Source organism: Cryptotermes secundus, unplaced genomic scaffold (assembly GCF_002891405.2).
Source record: "Cryptotermes secundus unplaced genomic scaffold, Csec_1.0 scaffold321, whole genome shotgun sequence".
NCBI lineage: Eukaryota > Metazoa > Arthropoda > Insecta > Blattodea > Kalotermitidae > Cryptotermes > Cryptotermes secundus.
The window spans coordinates 1439135-1455230 of NW_019721009.1; the positions used below are offsets into that span (position 1 = coordinate 1439135).

The 16096-nt window shown below is 45.0% G+C and overlaps 2 protein-coding genes across 4 annotated transcripts in view; one reads left to right on the plus strand and one right to left on the minus strand.

Moving 5' to 3' along the window:
* The window catches only part of LOC117282029 (elongation factor-like GTPase 1), a 442127-nt gene that overhangs the window by 262366 nt on the left and 163665 nt on the right, over nucleotides 1-16096 (plus strand). The window lies entirely within an intron of this gene.
* LOC111875007 (protein giant-lens) overlaps nucleotides 1-16096 on the minus strand; it is a 75247-nt gene that overhangs the window by 6666 nt on the left and 52485 nt on the right. Inside the window, exon 2 of the mRNA XM_023871007.2 lies at nucleotides 853-1026. Coding sequence (XP_023726775.1) covers nucleotides 853-1026 — 174 coding nt within the window. The remainder of the gene's footprint in view (nucleotides 1-852; nucleotides 1027-16096) is intronic.

Sequence of the window (16096 nt, forward strand, 5' to 3'; positions counted from 1 at the left end):
ATATTATATAGGTTAATTACCGTGTTCGCAAGAACTTTCCACTGGTCCCTCCTGAGCTAGATCAATTCAGTCCATACCACCCCATTTTAGTTCTCTAAGGTACATTTTAATATTATCGTCCCACTTACGTCTAGGTTTTCCTATCGGTCTCTTTCCATAGCATCCTGTTCTCAAATATCTTTAGTCTATGTTCTTCCCTTATTTCCAGGAACCAGTACGAAACTGCAGGCAAAATAATAGTTCTGTATACTTTAATTATTACGTTTTTAGACATCAGACGAAAAGACAGAAGGTTCTTAACTGAATTGTAGAAAGCATTACCCAATTTCGATCTACTCATGAACCAGATTTTGGGTCAGTGATTGCGGATAGAGAAGACGGCCTCTAGATATGGACTGTAGCTGGGAATATATTGAATAAGCAGTTGCGGACAGTCGACAAGTTGTGGTCCTCCGGCTTGGGTGGTTTGGCATGCGCTTAACAATTCCTCGTTGTAAAAAAAAGAAGTAACTTTTTTAACACATGTAAAACAGAGTCAGTGTTCTGTGCAGTTTCTGAAAATAAAACTTTAATATTGTCTCTTGTTTTACCTTAGGACAAAAATATACCATATCTTTTATTTTGTGTATGCCACAAACTCTCTTGTCAGCAAATAGGTACATAGACTGACACATTTCATTCTCCCTTGCATGGCTTTCGGTTCATGATGTTTTCATTAAGCTACAGTATTATGAAGAGGATGTGTACGTTTCTCATAACGTATGGCCTCTGAATATTTCACATCCCTGTATGCATCTTTGAGTGGTAGTCGTTATTGTTCCGTGTCGCTGTGAACATCTGTGTGTGCTGTACCTTGAACTGTCGGGTTTTGTCCGTAATGGTGTGCCCATCGGTGGCGGCCAGCTGGCTGGGACACGACTGCCTCCCCGGACACCGGCACTCACGCTCCACCCACGGTGTCTCGTACAAATCAACTTTGCTGCATACCGTCCAGGGACCACACTCCGGAATGTCTTCTTCGCTGTTCTGTAAACACAGATACAAATTTTCAGGTTGGCATGACAGTAAGGTTAAAGCTGTCCCTGTAACAGGATTGTTAGACATCAAGGCTCCTACATTTTGTAGACAATCGGATCACAGATGGCAGTAAGGTCAGCCTCATGCGCTGGCCGCCCTTTACCCCCAGGAAGATTCCTGGTTCTCATTTCTGTTAGAGGCTGAGCCGATTCCAAGGCCGTAGTGAGGATGGAAGGATTAGGTCACTTGAAGTATCCAGTGACCTCATCGGGAATCGAACCCACGTCCTTTGCGGCTTGTAACATAGTGCCTCAACCAACTACGCTACCACTTATCCACAGATAAAGGTAAAGGTAAAGCTGTCCCTATGCTTAATTAATGAAGCACCACGCCATGAAGATGTATGGGGAAGTGGAGATATATCTCTGAAGTACCTGCTCTTCGGCAACTTCTTAACCGGCTCGCACAGCTGAACATGTAACAAACACGTGACTTACCGAAAACACTAATCAGCCTTATGATGTCTGGTATGCGCAGAACTTCCTACCCCTCCTATTTATTTTTGCTTATTTAACGATGCTTTCGGTAGCTCAGAGTATTTAGAGTCGAGTGACTAGTGAATGATTAATTGGAAGGTGTGCTGACGGAAGCGGTCGAGGCCTATTTTGAGTTGCTATCCCAGTATTTGACTGGAGGGACTAAGGAAAACCACAGGACTCTCGAATGACATGAGGCGCGCAGTGTTTTGTACTAACACCACGGAGATGAGTCATTGAGAAACCTCCAGCCAGTCAGCTACTCAAGAATTTCATAACATTTTATGGGACCTGAATGTTCATTACCGTGTCCACAAGAGTCCTCCAGTGGTACCTGTTTGAGGTAGATGAATCCAAATCATACCACCCCATCCTATTGCTCTAAGATCCATTTTAATATTGTCCTCCCACCTATGTGTATATCTGGGTCTTTCTAGTGTAATCTTCCTGTCTGGCTCGCATTAAAACCCTGTATTGCATTCCTCTTCTTTATGTGTGTTACATGCCCTGTCCATCTCATCCGTGTATTTCTTTTATTGCTAGTGGGGTGGGACTAAGTCCCTTGCACTGGCCTATTGTACCAGTCCCAGATGATATGTGAGGGCGATTGTGAAGCAGTTGGTGGAATGAAGATTGGCAGGAGAAACCGAAGTACTTGGGGAAAACCTGCCCTAGCGCCACTTTGTCGACCACAAAACCCACTTGACCAGACCCGGGATCGAACCCGGGCCGCCGCGGTGGGAAGCCAGCGACTAACCTCTTGAGCTATGGCGCGGCCTGTCCTTGTAAGAAGGGAGCGACTGCTGGCTACTGAAGGAGCCTGCTGCGTGGAGGTACTGTAGATAGTGTACGTGAATTAGCCCAACCGTCCGTCAGCTGCATAAGAAGACATAGGTTGAAGATTGATCACTCTCGAAGAATGAAAGATGAAAGATAAGTAAAACAACTATTGACGTACGTACAAACCAGAAGGGAGATACGACAGATATGGCAGATCAATTATAGGCCCAGAAGAATCGAATCGGTACTTGAAGGTCTCCAGGGTTCTCTCAAAGGCGGACAGCCAGTTTTCCAAGGGTTGGGGAAAGCTTGAAGATTTGCTTACAAACTTACATTTAATTAGGTTTACTTCCACCAATCAAGATTCAGGAAAGAAGAGTATGTCAGTAAAAGGTAAAACTGTCCCTGTGCTTAATTAGTTAAGCACTGTGTCATGAAGACATATGGTGGAGCGGAGGTCTAGCTCCACTTCTCTGTACCTCAGCACTAGATGGATGTGAGTGGTCAGTTACACGCCCTTGCCGCTTTACCTCTTGGGGAAGGAGCACCCGGTATCCGTTGATTGGGAGGCTGGGTGGACCCCAGAGTTGATCTGGACGCTGTGGTGAATAGAAGTTTACACTGCCTGGAATCGGTCCCGGGCCTTTGCCGCCTGTAGACCGTCCTTATACTGACTGAACTATTGGAAATATTATTTTTAATTTTTGGTATTTGTATTCAGTATATTTCCTTATTTCAATTTTTTTTTTTTTTTTTTTAAATCCAGGAGACGGGGTGGGGCAAAGCCTGGCTTTACCTCCCTGTTGGTGCCACTGAGCTGGTGTGCATCAAGAAATCTAATTGCTGATGCACTTTAAGGATTATAAGAAAACATGTTCTATCTATATATCTATTTATGGCTCTACAACCCTTGTGGATCTTGGCCGCATTTTCAGTTACTTAAACTATACACAGTCGGTAGGACTCCTTGGACGGGTTTTCAGGCCGTTACAAGGCCCTACCTAGACACAGGACAACACAAACACAGAATAAACGCACACTGACATCCATGCCTGTAGTGGGATTCGAACCCACGACCTGATTGTTTGAGCGGGCGAAGACTGTTTATGCCTTAGACCGCGCTGCCACTGTGATCGGCAGAAAACATGTTTGGAGGAGCTAAACCCAAACATCTCGTTATGTATTATGTCATCACTGATTCAATATGTGGTAGGGCCTGCGGCATAAATGGTTGTGGCAAACACTAGCACCATAATAGAACATGTCAGGGAGGCTGATCCTCGAAGTGCTTTACATCATTCATACATGGATCTATGTCTCCACTTCCCCATACGCCTTCATGGCGTAGCGCTTAATTAGTTAAGCACAGGGACAGCTTTACCTTACCGCTTAACATTTATGAAAAAGTTCAATAACAGTAAATCCTGACATTATTCTGGACATTATCTGTCTTCCTGTTTTTATTGGAAACGACGTTTCGGAGATTGGAATATATCTACGTCCTAAAATAAAAAGAAACAACTCAGTTTTACCACATGGATACCGTTGGTCCCTTAAGTTTGTCCTACCAGTTATATGTTCCGCTCCCTGATTGCGTCACCGCACACACGTCACAGATCTGCCTGTGGATCATACTTATATTTCTAAACAAGCGGCCTCCGTAGTCTAGAGGTAACGTTCCCACCTCATGACTCGTAGTACGCGGGTTCAAATACTCGGCGGAGGTCGTCGAATTTTTAAGGGCGGAAAAATTCAGGGAACAAGTCCTCCGGGAGGGACTTTAAGCCATGGGTCCCGTGTCGTAGCTTTACGGCACGTAAAAGAACCTCATATCTCCAAAGGAGGTCACTGAGCCAAATTAACGGACGTTTCCCGCCCAACAGCAGTCTCTAATACCTCCGGTAGATGGGGGAAGCATTATAGATACCTCTCAGCTAGTAGAGCCGGTCTCGCTGGCTGGGCGGGACTGATGGTAAGCACCAGTACCGGTAGGATATAGAGACTGGTAGAAATCATAGAGGGACGCACAATGGATCAATACAGGTCTCAGTGTATGGGGAAACCCACCCTCTCCAATAACTAACTAACTAACTAACTATATTTCTAAATGAATCATAAAAACATGATCTTAAAAATCTGTTTTGTGTGTTTAGCCTGAGGTTCTATTATCCGTCCACCAGGTGGAATGCTGCTAGACCTATTGATGATAAGACATTTTTACTCCAGGCAATTTTAAAGACATGACCAGGAATGAGTCATCTCTCTGTGAGGCTTATACAGCTTTACGAGCCGCATGGCTCAGTCGGTATAGTGAATGGAGAATCTGGGTTCGATTCCTACCAGGAAGGGAGACCGTTTTCTTCACAATGTCTAGACCGGCTATGAAGGCAACCCAGCCTCCTGTGCAGTTGGTCACATAGGCTCTTTTTTCAGGGATAAAACGGCAGGGACGTGACACTAAACACCTCTGTCTACTGCCGAAGGTTAAGAAAAACTGGAATTAGGACACCATTTGAAGGTCACTTCTTATAGTGGACCTGCTCTTATATGCTCTCTTATGTTAATAGCCGATGGTACCGCACTCGTCTTTGTTTCACGTGTTATACTGAGGCCTAAAATGTAAGGACGATTACTCCAGCAGAAATAATGATTCTTATATCCTTCTCACCATACTTGATTCATAAGGATATCGGATTTGTTGACCACTTATACACACGACTCTGAACTACAAGCAGTTACAGCGCCACCGCTGATCTCAGCAATTCACAAATCACCATAGCATCCGCTAAGCCTTTTGCAGCCTGCTGTGTCTTCACCAGCCGTTCCCTAGCAACGGCTTCTAACAGCGCATATTCTTCAGCTTCACGCTAACTCCAATACAGAACTGATTAAGCTCTAACCTTGTTCATTGCTTATAACATCTCGGCAGGGACTACACAGAAAGCACATCTATTCTGTTGTTTGTTTTCATTGCCGCAGAGATGTGTGTAACACACCGTTGCGTAGCAATGACCGCTGAAATCTCCGTTCGTCTGTTGCTGTACCGTTGTTGCATTTGTGTCTCTTGCTTTTGGAACGTGTTTCCCGAACCGTCGCCCAGAAACGGTCTTGATATATCCGCCCATCGCGCGGTCTTTGCATAACAACAGCTATACACACTCACATATTCACAATATCTTAGTTATACGTGTATTTGGCTATGAATAACGTTTTGGTAATTAGATCTCATCCCTTTCCTTAATGACTGTGACCCTTTTTTTTTCTTTCTTTGGCACTACAGCCCCAGTGGGCGTAGGCGAACCTCCATGAACCCCGTTCACTTCGGTATTTCTAGATCTTACACAGACGGTAGGACTCCTTGGGCGGGTGATCAGCTCGTCGCAAGGCCTCTACCTGTAAACAAACACAGAAAAACGCACTCAAACATCCATGCCCTGAGTGGGATTCGAACCCACTATCCCGGTTTCCGAGCGAGCGAAGACAGTGCATGCCTTAGACCGCTCGGCTACCGTGACCGGCGACTGTAGCCCTTACAGTGTTATATTACTATGTTTAGACTACTTTCTTTACTTTGAAGAGAAGTAAAAGTAGGCTTATGAGGCCACCGTGCTGTCTGTATGTCTGTGAATCCGTCCCCATCAACTTTAGAATGCCTAAACCAATTTGATGAAACTTGGTATGTATTGTCACATGTATGTGCCTATAGACGGAGTTTGGCCCCGCCATAGCACAAGCGGTTAGTCGCTGGCTTCCCACCGCGGGGGCCCGGGTTCGATCCGTGGTCTGGTCAAGTGGGATTTGTGGTGGACAAAGTGGCCCTGGGGAAGGTTATCTCCGAGTACTTCGGTTTCCCCTGCCAATCTTCATTCCACCAATTGCTCCACAGTCACCCTCACCTATCATCTGGGGCTGGTACAATAGGCCAGAAGTGGCAGCAGTACAAGGGACTTAGTCCCACCCCACTAGCAATAAAAAAATATACGGGGTTTGGTTTCTTATTTGGATGTATTGAACACTTACAGATCGTAACTACAAGTAACTGTAGCTCTGTCGCTACATCATACACTCTGCAGTTCACTACAGCACACACTAAGTCTTCTCATCCTGCTGTACCTTCAGTTGTGACTGGTAGCGGCTTTCAACGTCAGACGTTCCCCTACTCTAGGTTCTCAAACTATCCCCGTGGCTCAGGTACCGGTTTCTAACAGCAACAGCTCACAAGGAAGGAACCGCTGCAGTCCTCGAACTAACTAGCCAACTAATTATCTACCTATCTCACTCACTCACCAACTCTCTGCACTGCACTGCACTGCATTGTACTAACTCACCTCGGCAGTCGAGTGATATAGCTTCGGAACGGTCCACATAGGAAACAACGCTTCCAACAGTACTTCCATTGTTGCGCGCGGGGCCGCTGCCTAGCAACGGCTCCAATACTGCTGCGTATTTACGAAACTATTGCCTAGCAATGGCCATTATCTGTTTGTTTCATAGTCCTTACCTAATAGCAGGTCTATATGTCAAGGTTATCTTATCACATGAGTCCATCTCAACCGCATACTTCATAAATCCCTCCCATCGAGCCTAGCGTTTGTATGTGTATCCCTCCTATCGTTGCTAGGCAGCAGCTCGATAAAAACGTTACCGCGGCAACGAATGCACGCAACAATAGAAGAATTGTTGTACGCTTCGTTATCTTTGCGGTCCGTGTTGTATGAAAGAAAACGAAGGCGATTAGTTCTTCCCAGAATTTGTTGTTAATTTTAAGATGTAGTGGTAAAGGACCCGTAATCTGTTGAATACTAGGCTATTACGATAAACACTAGTACTGAAACGGTCTCGGGTTCGATCTCCAACTGTAGCTGCTGTTAGTAATAATGAACAATACTGAAAAGAGTGTAGGACCTACTCAGTAGTACAGTCAGTGGTGTTCTTTGCATTGTATTAAGATCATTCGCTGCCTCTTTGTAAACGACGTTTCAGCGAAACAACGTATTTTGTAATGTGGGAGTGGGGGTCGGAGTTCGAGTTTCGGTAGGGTCAAGAATTTTCTCTTCTCCACGTCGTCCACCCAGCCTCCTATCCAGTGGGTGCCGGGGGCTCTTTCCCCAGGAGTAATGCGGTCGGGGCATGAAGCTGACCGCACTCACCTCCAACTAATACCGAGATCAAGAATATATGTATCTTTACATCCATTTCCCCGTTCGCCTTCATGACGTGGTCCTTAATTAGGTAAGCACGGGCTAATTTGTTTTTATTGGAAGCTGCTCTTTGTAGCATCACATGGCAAGATCTAGAAGGAACAGATCGTAACCTGGAGAGACTTAGGGGGGATCCTGGTCCAGATTCGATCCGAGTTCCTACTGAAAACAGAGTCAAGAGCAATAAATATCTGTCGAGAATCGAATACTAGTCGTCCAGCTAGTAAGCAATCATTTTCCTGTACGTGTACCTTGTTTTCTGATACTCTTGATAATTGTTCCTGAGTTCTGTGTTAGGTTTATGAACACCTTGTAGTAGAAGATGGGGTGATCACCAAGAAAAAAACGTCCGCAGGACCAGCACCTGTCCACCTGTTTCTGTGTGTCAGTCAAGCTTTTCCTTCAACCATGGACGGATTCTCAGTATTATCTTTGAAGCTAATAGTTTTCTGTCTAGTAGTAGTCTTTATGCCTCGTCTTGCTCCCCACCCTCGCTGCTTATTATTTTCTTCTGACTTTTCATAGTCCTGTATTTTATGGGTAGCTTATCGGAGACCTCATGCAGGTCTGTCTAAAGTCAAAGTTTATCAATCCATGTAACATTTAAGGTTCTCACAGCGGTACCCGTACAAAATACGATCATCTGATATGTAACGCCGCTGCTTACCGCCACCCTCTTGCTGGGGGGGGGGGGCAGTACCGTCCTCCGAATCGATGGGAAACTTAGACCGTTCTGAAACACGTCACGTCCCAGAATATGACACTCTTCATTGTATTAAACTGCTTTGCGAACTAGTTAATTTTTAATGCTGTCTTCCAGATTGTAACGCATTTTATTCCGGAGAGAACCGGACGTTTCGAATAAACAAATCCTACATGATTTATTGAGATCTGGTACTTTTGATGAATTTAATTTTCTAGCCAAAACAAAAAGGGATCCGGGACAGCGCACTCGCTATAGCGACTGGCTTCGGGCTGGAAGACCGAGGGGTTTACTTCGAGTCCCCGTGGGGTAAAAATTTTTATCTTCTCCACGTCGTTCAGACCGCCTCTGGGGTCCACACAGTCTCCTACCCAATGGGTACCGGGGGCTCTTTCCCGGGGGTAAAGCGGCCGAGGCGTGACGCTGACCACTCAATCCAGTTAATGCCGAGGGCAAGAAGGTGTGGATCTATACATCGACTCCCCCATACACCTTCATGACATAGTGCTTATTTAGTTAGGCACAGGGACAACTTAGTAGAAGACTGTAACATCTGGGCTATGTTAGGGAATTCGATAACTTCAGGAAGGAGGTCTGTCAAGTACAAATGTCTTTACCTGGATGCTACTTGAGTGCCCCACACCCATGCGAAGTTATAGCGCAACTCAGAAAGACAAACCCCTCCTCTCGTCGAAGAGAGAGCCCATTTCTAAACACATAAACGGTGTTCGACCTGCGACTATGCTGGCGAGGGCCAGCAGACAATTTACTGGACTGGACAGGAGTCAGAAGAAGGATTACTACTGTATCTATATTCTGTCGAAAGTTCTAATGATCCGTGTAGTGACCATAATTTTAGGACCTACTTATCAGTGAGGGAATCCGGTAGCGTAGTTGGTAGAGGCACTATGTTACAAGCCTGGAGGTTGCGGATTCGATTCCCAGTGAGATCATTGGATTTTTCAATCGACCTAATCATTCCAGCTGCACTATGGCCCTGGGGTCTATTCAGCTTCTAACAGAAATGAATACCAGGAATCTTGCTGGAGGGTAAAGGGCTGCCGGCGCATAAGGGTTATAATCTTACCACCGTCTGTGAGTCCATTATCTAGAAAATGTGAGAGCCTCGACGTCTCACAACCCTATGGACCTCCACGGCCTGTTACAGGGATAGCTTTCCTCTTTTTGCCTTTACATACTCAATAGAACACAATTTTTTAATTTGCAGACGTAGTTATTTGGCAGGGATATTGCTTGTCAGATAAATTCTAGAAAACACATGTGCACGTGTTCAGTCAGGTTCTGCTTTAGTGTCCGTTTACTTAAGGTGGTGTTACACCCTTTTATATTCTCGGGACAAGAAAATGTTCGCATAATAGTACGAACTTTATACAGGTTTCGTTTTACGGAGATTTTACTGTGGGTGATTGTGTATTTATTTTTATATTATAATTAAGTTTCGATTTATTTAGCCCCTTTACCCGCTGAGCACCAGGCTATTCCAATATACGATCCCCAGATGCATGTTTGTTTTGTTTCGTCAGCTGTACCGTAACCGCTGGTTTCACACCACGGCGGCCCGGGTTTGATCCCAGGTCAGGTCATGTGGGATATACGCTGGGACGAATTTTCCCCGAGAACTTGGTTTTCCCCTGCCAATTCTCATTCCACCAACAAGTGCATATTCATTAATCAATTTATTATCGACATTGTACAGTCTCGATACTGACAGCAACTTTTAATAACGGAAGTTAGAGAGCTTGTTTTGTCGAAGTATGCGTTTTACTTTATTTTTATGGCAGTTCTGAAGATCCTTAACGAACAGGTCTGTGGTTCTGTGGAGCACAAGTTAATGGCGTGTGAAAGTCGGAAGGCAGGCCTGGCGCCATGTTCCAGTGAAACCTGTCAGGTGTTATTCGTCGCTCATATTTCAGACCAAGCGAGTGAAGTTACATAATCTTTACAGACTGACAGTCGATATGCTGAGCGTATCGACCTTGGTCTGAATTGGAAATCAATGCAGCTCGACTGTGCATTAAATACGTCTCAAATTACCATCGTTTTCAGCAGACACATTTAATCACGCGAGACCAAAATAGTACACAAACAGATTACTGGATGAAGAGTATGTCCTGTGATACACATCCGGTGGCGTTTTGAGCCTCCGTCTTCAGAACTCTGCTTGCCGCCTTTTGCTTATTGGTTTCTTACTTGGCTTATTTTTCTACCCTGAAGATGGAGTCAGTACGTTCCTCCGAAAGTCAGTAAACTTTTACACCAAAATAGCATTGTTCGTAGTCACTGCTTTGAGAACCTCAAGTCCAATAAAATTACTGGGTTTCTGTAAATTTTCTGGCCTATGACATCGTCTTGTCTATGGTTACCAACGTTTCTGAGAAAATTTCTTCCCTTTCTGCCATGAACATGGAGGCAGTATGTTCCTCCGAAAGGTTGGTAACAACCTATTACTTAAGTCTACGCGTTGTCATAGTCCTAAAGTCACAATCTAAATCGTCTTTCCTGTGAAATCGTCAGATCCCGAATTACAATTACAGTTTTCGTTAAAATCATACAGTAATTGGCATTTTACTTTAAGACATACATTGAAGAATGCCGTCTTCTGGGACTTGACGCTGTTTAGATCTTTTGTGAACTTATGTTTCGGAGGAGTATATTGCATCCATCTTCAGGTTAGAAAAATGTGCGAGCGAGAAACCAGCGTGAGCAGGAGGCCGCAGACCACAAACATTCGTTTCTGTGCGCATCTCGAGCATAACTCGCTAAATTTTAATCAGGACGAAATATGTTTCAAATACCAGTTGTGTATAAAAATGAAATTCACAGTGCATTTTTTCCATAGCTTTACGATTTTCGCTATAACTAAATAAAGGAGTGAATTCGGCAGAATCGTCATACTGTGCATACATTTCGTAACTTTTTGTACTGGCTTCCTGCTCTGCACAGTTTCATAAGACAGAAGTCGGACCTTTTGTGTTGGAGCTAAGTTTTAGAGCCTGCAGCTTATGGACCTGTTTGAAGTTCTGCAAGGTGCTGTAAATTCCTGATCAGTGCTTGGTTCGTAAGTTATTTACCTACGCTTTTGAGGCACAATGCTACAAGCCGGAAGGTCACGGGTTTGATTCTCAATCAGATCATTGGATAATTCAACTGACCTAATCCTTCCAGGCCCTCTATGGCCCTGAGGTCAACTGAGCCTCTAACAGAAATGAGTAATAGGAATCTTCCTGGTGGTAAAGGGCGGCGGCGCTTAAGGCCGACAACCTTACCGCAGTCTGTGATCCGATTGTGTAGAAAATGTGGGAACCTGGACGTCTCACAACCTTATGGACCTCCACGACCCGTTACAGGGATAGCTTTACCTTTGCCCGTTGCAGAACGTCAAATGGGGTGACGATGTGGTTCTCTTGACGTAGAGACAATTAGTGGAGAAGGGGTCCTTAACGTACAGTAAACCTTCCTCCACTGCGGATTTGTCCAACGCGCTTTATATGCTGGGAATAAAAGCAACAAACATACACCGGACGTGGAAAATCCGATCTTGCACGGCTTGCCATGCAGCAATATCATACGAAGTTTGTTTGTCGCCTGTGCTAATATTTTGTTCAATGCATAACATCTACTACGTATTAAGAGTTTGTATAGCTACGGGGCTGCGGGCTGGACGCCCCAGGTCCGATTTCCTGTACTGCAAGATTTTTCTCTTCTCCACAGCGTACAGACCGGATCTGGGGGCCCACCCACCCTCTTATACAATGAGTACAGGGGGGGGGTTAGCGGTAGGAATTTGGAAGCTGACCGCTCATCTCCATCTAGTGCCCAAGTCAAAAAAGGTGGAGCAATACCTCCACTCCCTCATATGTTTTCACGGCATAGCGCTTAATTAATTAAGCACAGAAACAGTTTTAACTTTTTATCTTCACGTAACATTCTGTTGGTATTTTATTTTAAAGTCTAATTTCCCGTTAATGTTTTGCTTTAATGTTTAACTTTCATGTGGTAGTTTATTATATTACGCATTTCGTTCATAAATAAATATAATTACAGCGTATTTATGTTAAAAAACGTAATGCCATCCGTGTAACAGGCCGTGGAGTCCCGTAGGGCTGAGACGTCGAGGCTCCCACATTTTCCAGACGGTCAGCTCACTGGTGGCAGAGAGGTTGTCATCCTTACGCGCCGACCGCCTCTTATCTCCAGGAATATTCCTGGTACTCATTTCTGTTAGAGGCTGAGTCGACCCCAGGACCATAGTGCGGCTGGAAGGAATATGCCAATTAAATGAAATCCAATGGCATCGGAAAATTAACCCGCGATCTTCTCGTAACATAGTACCTCAACCAATTATCCTGTCTCATGACTCATATGATATTATTGTTTATGGCCTAGCTCCTGTATGCTTATTAATTCCCTGCAGTTTATAATATTGTATTTCGTTATCTGCTGCACCAGATTAATCACTGGATATATACATATATATATAGGCCGCGCCATAGCTCAAGCGGTTAGTCGCTGGCTTCCCACCGCGGCGGTCCTGGTTCGATCCCGGGTCTGGTCAAGTGGGATTTGTGGTGGACAACGTGGCGCTGGGGCAGGTTTTCTCCGAGTACTTCGGTTTCCCCTGGCAATCTTCATTCCACCAATTGCTCCACAGTCACCCTCACCTATCAACTGGGGCTGGTACAATAGGCCAGAAGTGGCCGCAGTGTAAGGGACTTAGTCCCACTCCACTAGCAATAAAAAAAAATATATATATACATATACATATACACAGATACGGTACAGTTTTGAGTGCAGCTTCACCGGTCATTGGTTGATTCACCACTTCTTTTTTACTTTCTGGGGGTGGGGCGAGACTGAGACTTTGTACGTCGGCCACTAATTAGCCTATTGTACCAGCCCCGGATGATAGACGATGGTGAGTGTGGAGCAGTCGGTGGGATGAGAATTGGCAGAGGAAAACGAGTTTCTCGGAGAAAACCTGCCCCAGTGCTACATTTTGTCCACCACAAACCCCACATCACCTGACCTGGACTCAAGCCGGGACTCCGCGGTGGGAACCCGGCGATTAACCGCCTTAGCTATGGCACGGCCATACTACATTGTGTATTTCTTTTAACTTCTAAAATTATACAAAGAGGTGTATATAGGCTGTGGGAAATCCTCTTATGCACTGCTTTCTCCTTAGCATAGAGATGTGTGTCTCGATCGCCAATGCGTGCGCGCATGCGCCTTCGCGTGTGAGTAAAAGTATTAAGCTTGTCCATCGCGGACTCCCTGAACTCGCCGTTACTTTTACAGAGCACAGTTCGGCAGAAACTTTCTTGTGTTAGAAAGAAATCCAAAAATATGCATTGATATGTACTGTTTTTATATATTTAGAAAGCGCATATCAAACAGTAGGTTCTTTGGTTTATTTATCGATGGGTTTCAAACTACAGAGATCTGTAGCGTTGGAATGTAGATTGGCTGTGGAGATGCCATGGAAGAGAGCTTCTGCACCCGTTAGGTAAACAGTTCCGGTACAACTCTGCAGGGACCAAGGACATCCGACAACAGTCTCAAGGTAGCCGGTTTCGAGGAGAATACTCGGACTTAAGAGCTTTAAGTTAGCAGGAGATTAATTGGCCGTGCCACAGCTCAGGCGGTTACTCGCCGACTTCCCAGGTTCGAGCCCAGGTCAGATCATGTGGGATTTGTGATGGACAAAGTGGCACTGGGACAGGTTTTCTGCGAGGACTTCGGTTCCTCTGCCAATTCTCATTCCACCAACTGCTCCACACTCATCATCTATCATCCGTGGCTGGTACAATAGGTCAATTAGTGACCGACGTACCAAGTGGGCTCAGTCTCACGCCACTCCAGGAAACTCAAAAGAAAAAAAAAACTAACAGGAGGTTGGAGACAAAGCGCAATGCGGAGGTTTGCAATTTGTGATTCTCATTTTAAATTATTGGGGTGAGGAAGTAGGAGAAAATGGTCGGATAAGAAGTGCATTCGTAATAATAGTCCAAAAACCTGAAGGTAAGAGACCATTTGGGAGACCAATCTGTAGATGGCGGGATATTATTAAAAGGATGTAGACGTGATATATGTGGCTCAAGTTGGGGAATGAATCTCCATGAAAGATGACTACCCGAGTGGCTGCTGGCTACTCAAGGCGTGCTGTGCTCCGTGGAGCTTACTGGTTACTTAGTAGCAGACATGTTTGTTACTTAACAACACTGTCAGTATGCAGACTATACAGCGTCAATAATAAAATGATTAATGAATATAGAGCAGTCGATGGAGTGAGAATTGGCAGGGGAAACCGCAGTACTCGGAGCAAACCTGCCCCAGTGCCACCACAAATTCCATATGACCTGACCTTGGATCGAAACCGGGTCTTCGCTGTCGGAAGCAAGGGACTGACCGCCCGAGCTAAGGCACGGCCCCTTGTATACTCCTATAAAAAGGTAAAGTTCCTATGCTTATGTACTTAAGCATCACGCCATGAAGACTTATGGGTGAGTGGATTTATAGATCCACATTTTCTTGACCTCTCCACTAGGTGGAGGTCAGTGGATAGCTTCACTCTCCCTTCTCTTTAGCCCCGTCGAAACAGTCCCCCAGAGCCGCTATGGACGCTGTGGAGAAGAATGACTTGCTCCTGCCCAGACTCGAATCCCAGCCGTGCAGCCCCTGACCGGTCACTATACCGACCGAACTATCCTGACTCCCGTAATGTCATCTATGTGTAAACAGGTTCTTATAATTACTGATTCACTGTGGTCAGTTATTGATGTTGAGTGTGTTCTTGGGTTGTTGCACCGTGTGTTTGTGGGAGATGTTACTAATGCTGAAGATGGAGGCAGAATTTACTCTCGAAACGTCCGAAAAAATCAACCACAACCACACGGTTCAACGACTCAGGAGAAAAATCAATATACATATGTTGTATCTATTTGAGAAATAAATAAATTCCGTTTGAGTGAACATAGCAGTTGTGGTAATACTCCATGGGTTGAACGTGAGTTCAGGCTCCCTGCACGTCTGAACTGAAGTTTTATGGTTGTACTGCCTGTGGCCACTGTATTTCCGACCAGTGACCACAGCACTAAGGAACTGCTCAGAGACTTTTTAGCGTTTACTGGCTTCAGGCTATCATAACACGGGATAAAACAGACAGTTACAAAAACTGCAGACATAAATGTAACGGCATGGAAAATAAATGGAATACAATTCCCAGATTAGCGGCGTAGACCTACCCAATTTTGCTAATTTCGGTTTCATTTCATGCTTTTTGCTAAGAATGGTAAGATGATTAATAAATAATGAATTCTACAGGATTTGGAAAGGGGGACACGCGGTAGCATAGCCGGTTGAGGCCCTATACTACAAGCCTGAAGGTTTCGGGTACGATTTCCGATGAGGTCACTGGATTTTTTCAATTGACCTAATCCTTCCAGCCGCTTTATGGCCTTAGAGTCGACTCAGCCTCTAACAGAAATGAATACCAGGAATATTCGTGGGGGTAAACTACGGTCGGCGCGAAAGGCTGACAACCACGCCGCCATCTGTGAGCGATTGTCTAGAAAATGTTAGAGCCTTCACGTCTCACAACCCTATGGGCATCCATGGCCGGTTACAGGGATTGCTTTACCTTATCTTTTTTTAAAGAAGTGGGTGGAATAAGTCGTGGAGTAATACGAGGTACTATCCCGGAATTTGCTCAGAGGGACTGAGGAAACTACGGAAAACCTTAGTGTGGGTATTAGGTTTTCCGATCAAGTTGAAGGACAGGAAGAAGCTTGTCCCAGTTTGTTGAAAACTTCGATCTCCCGCTGAGTTCGGGAAAAAGG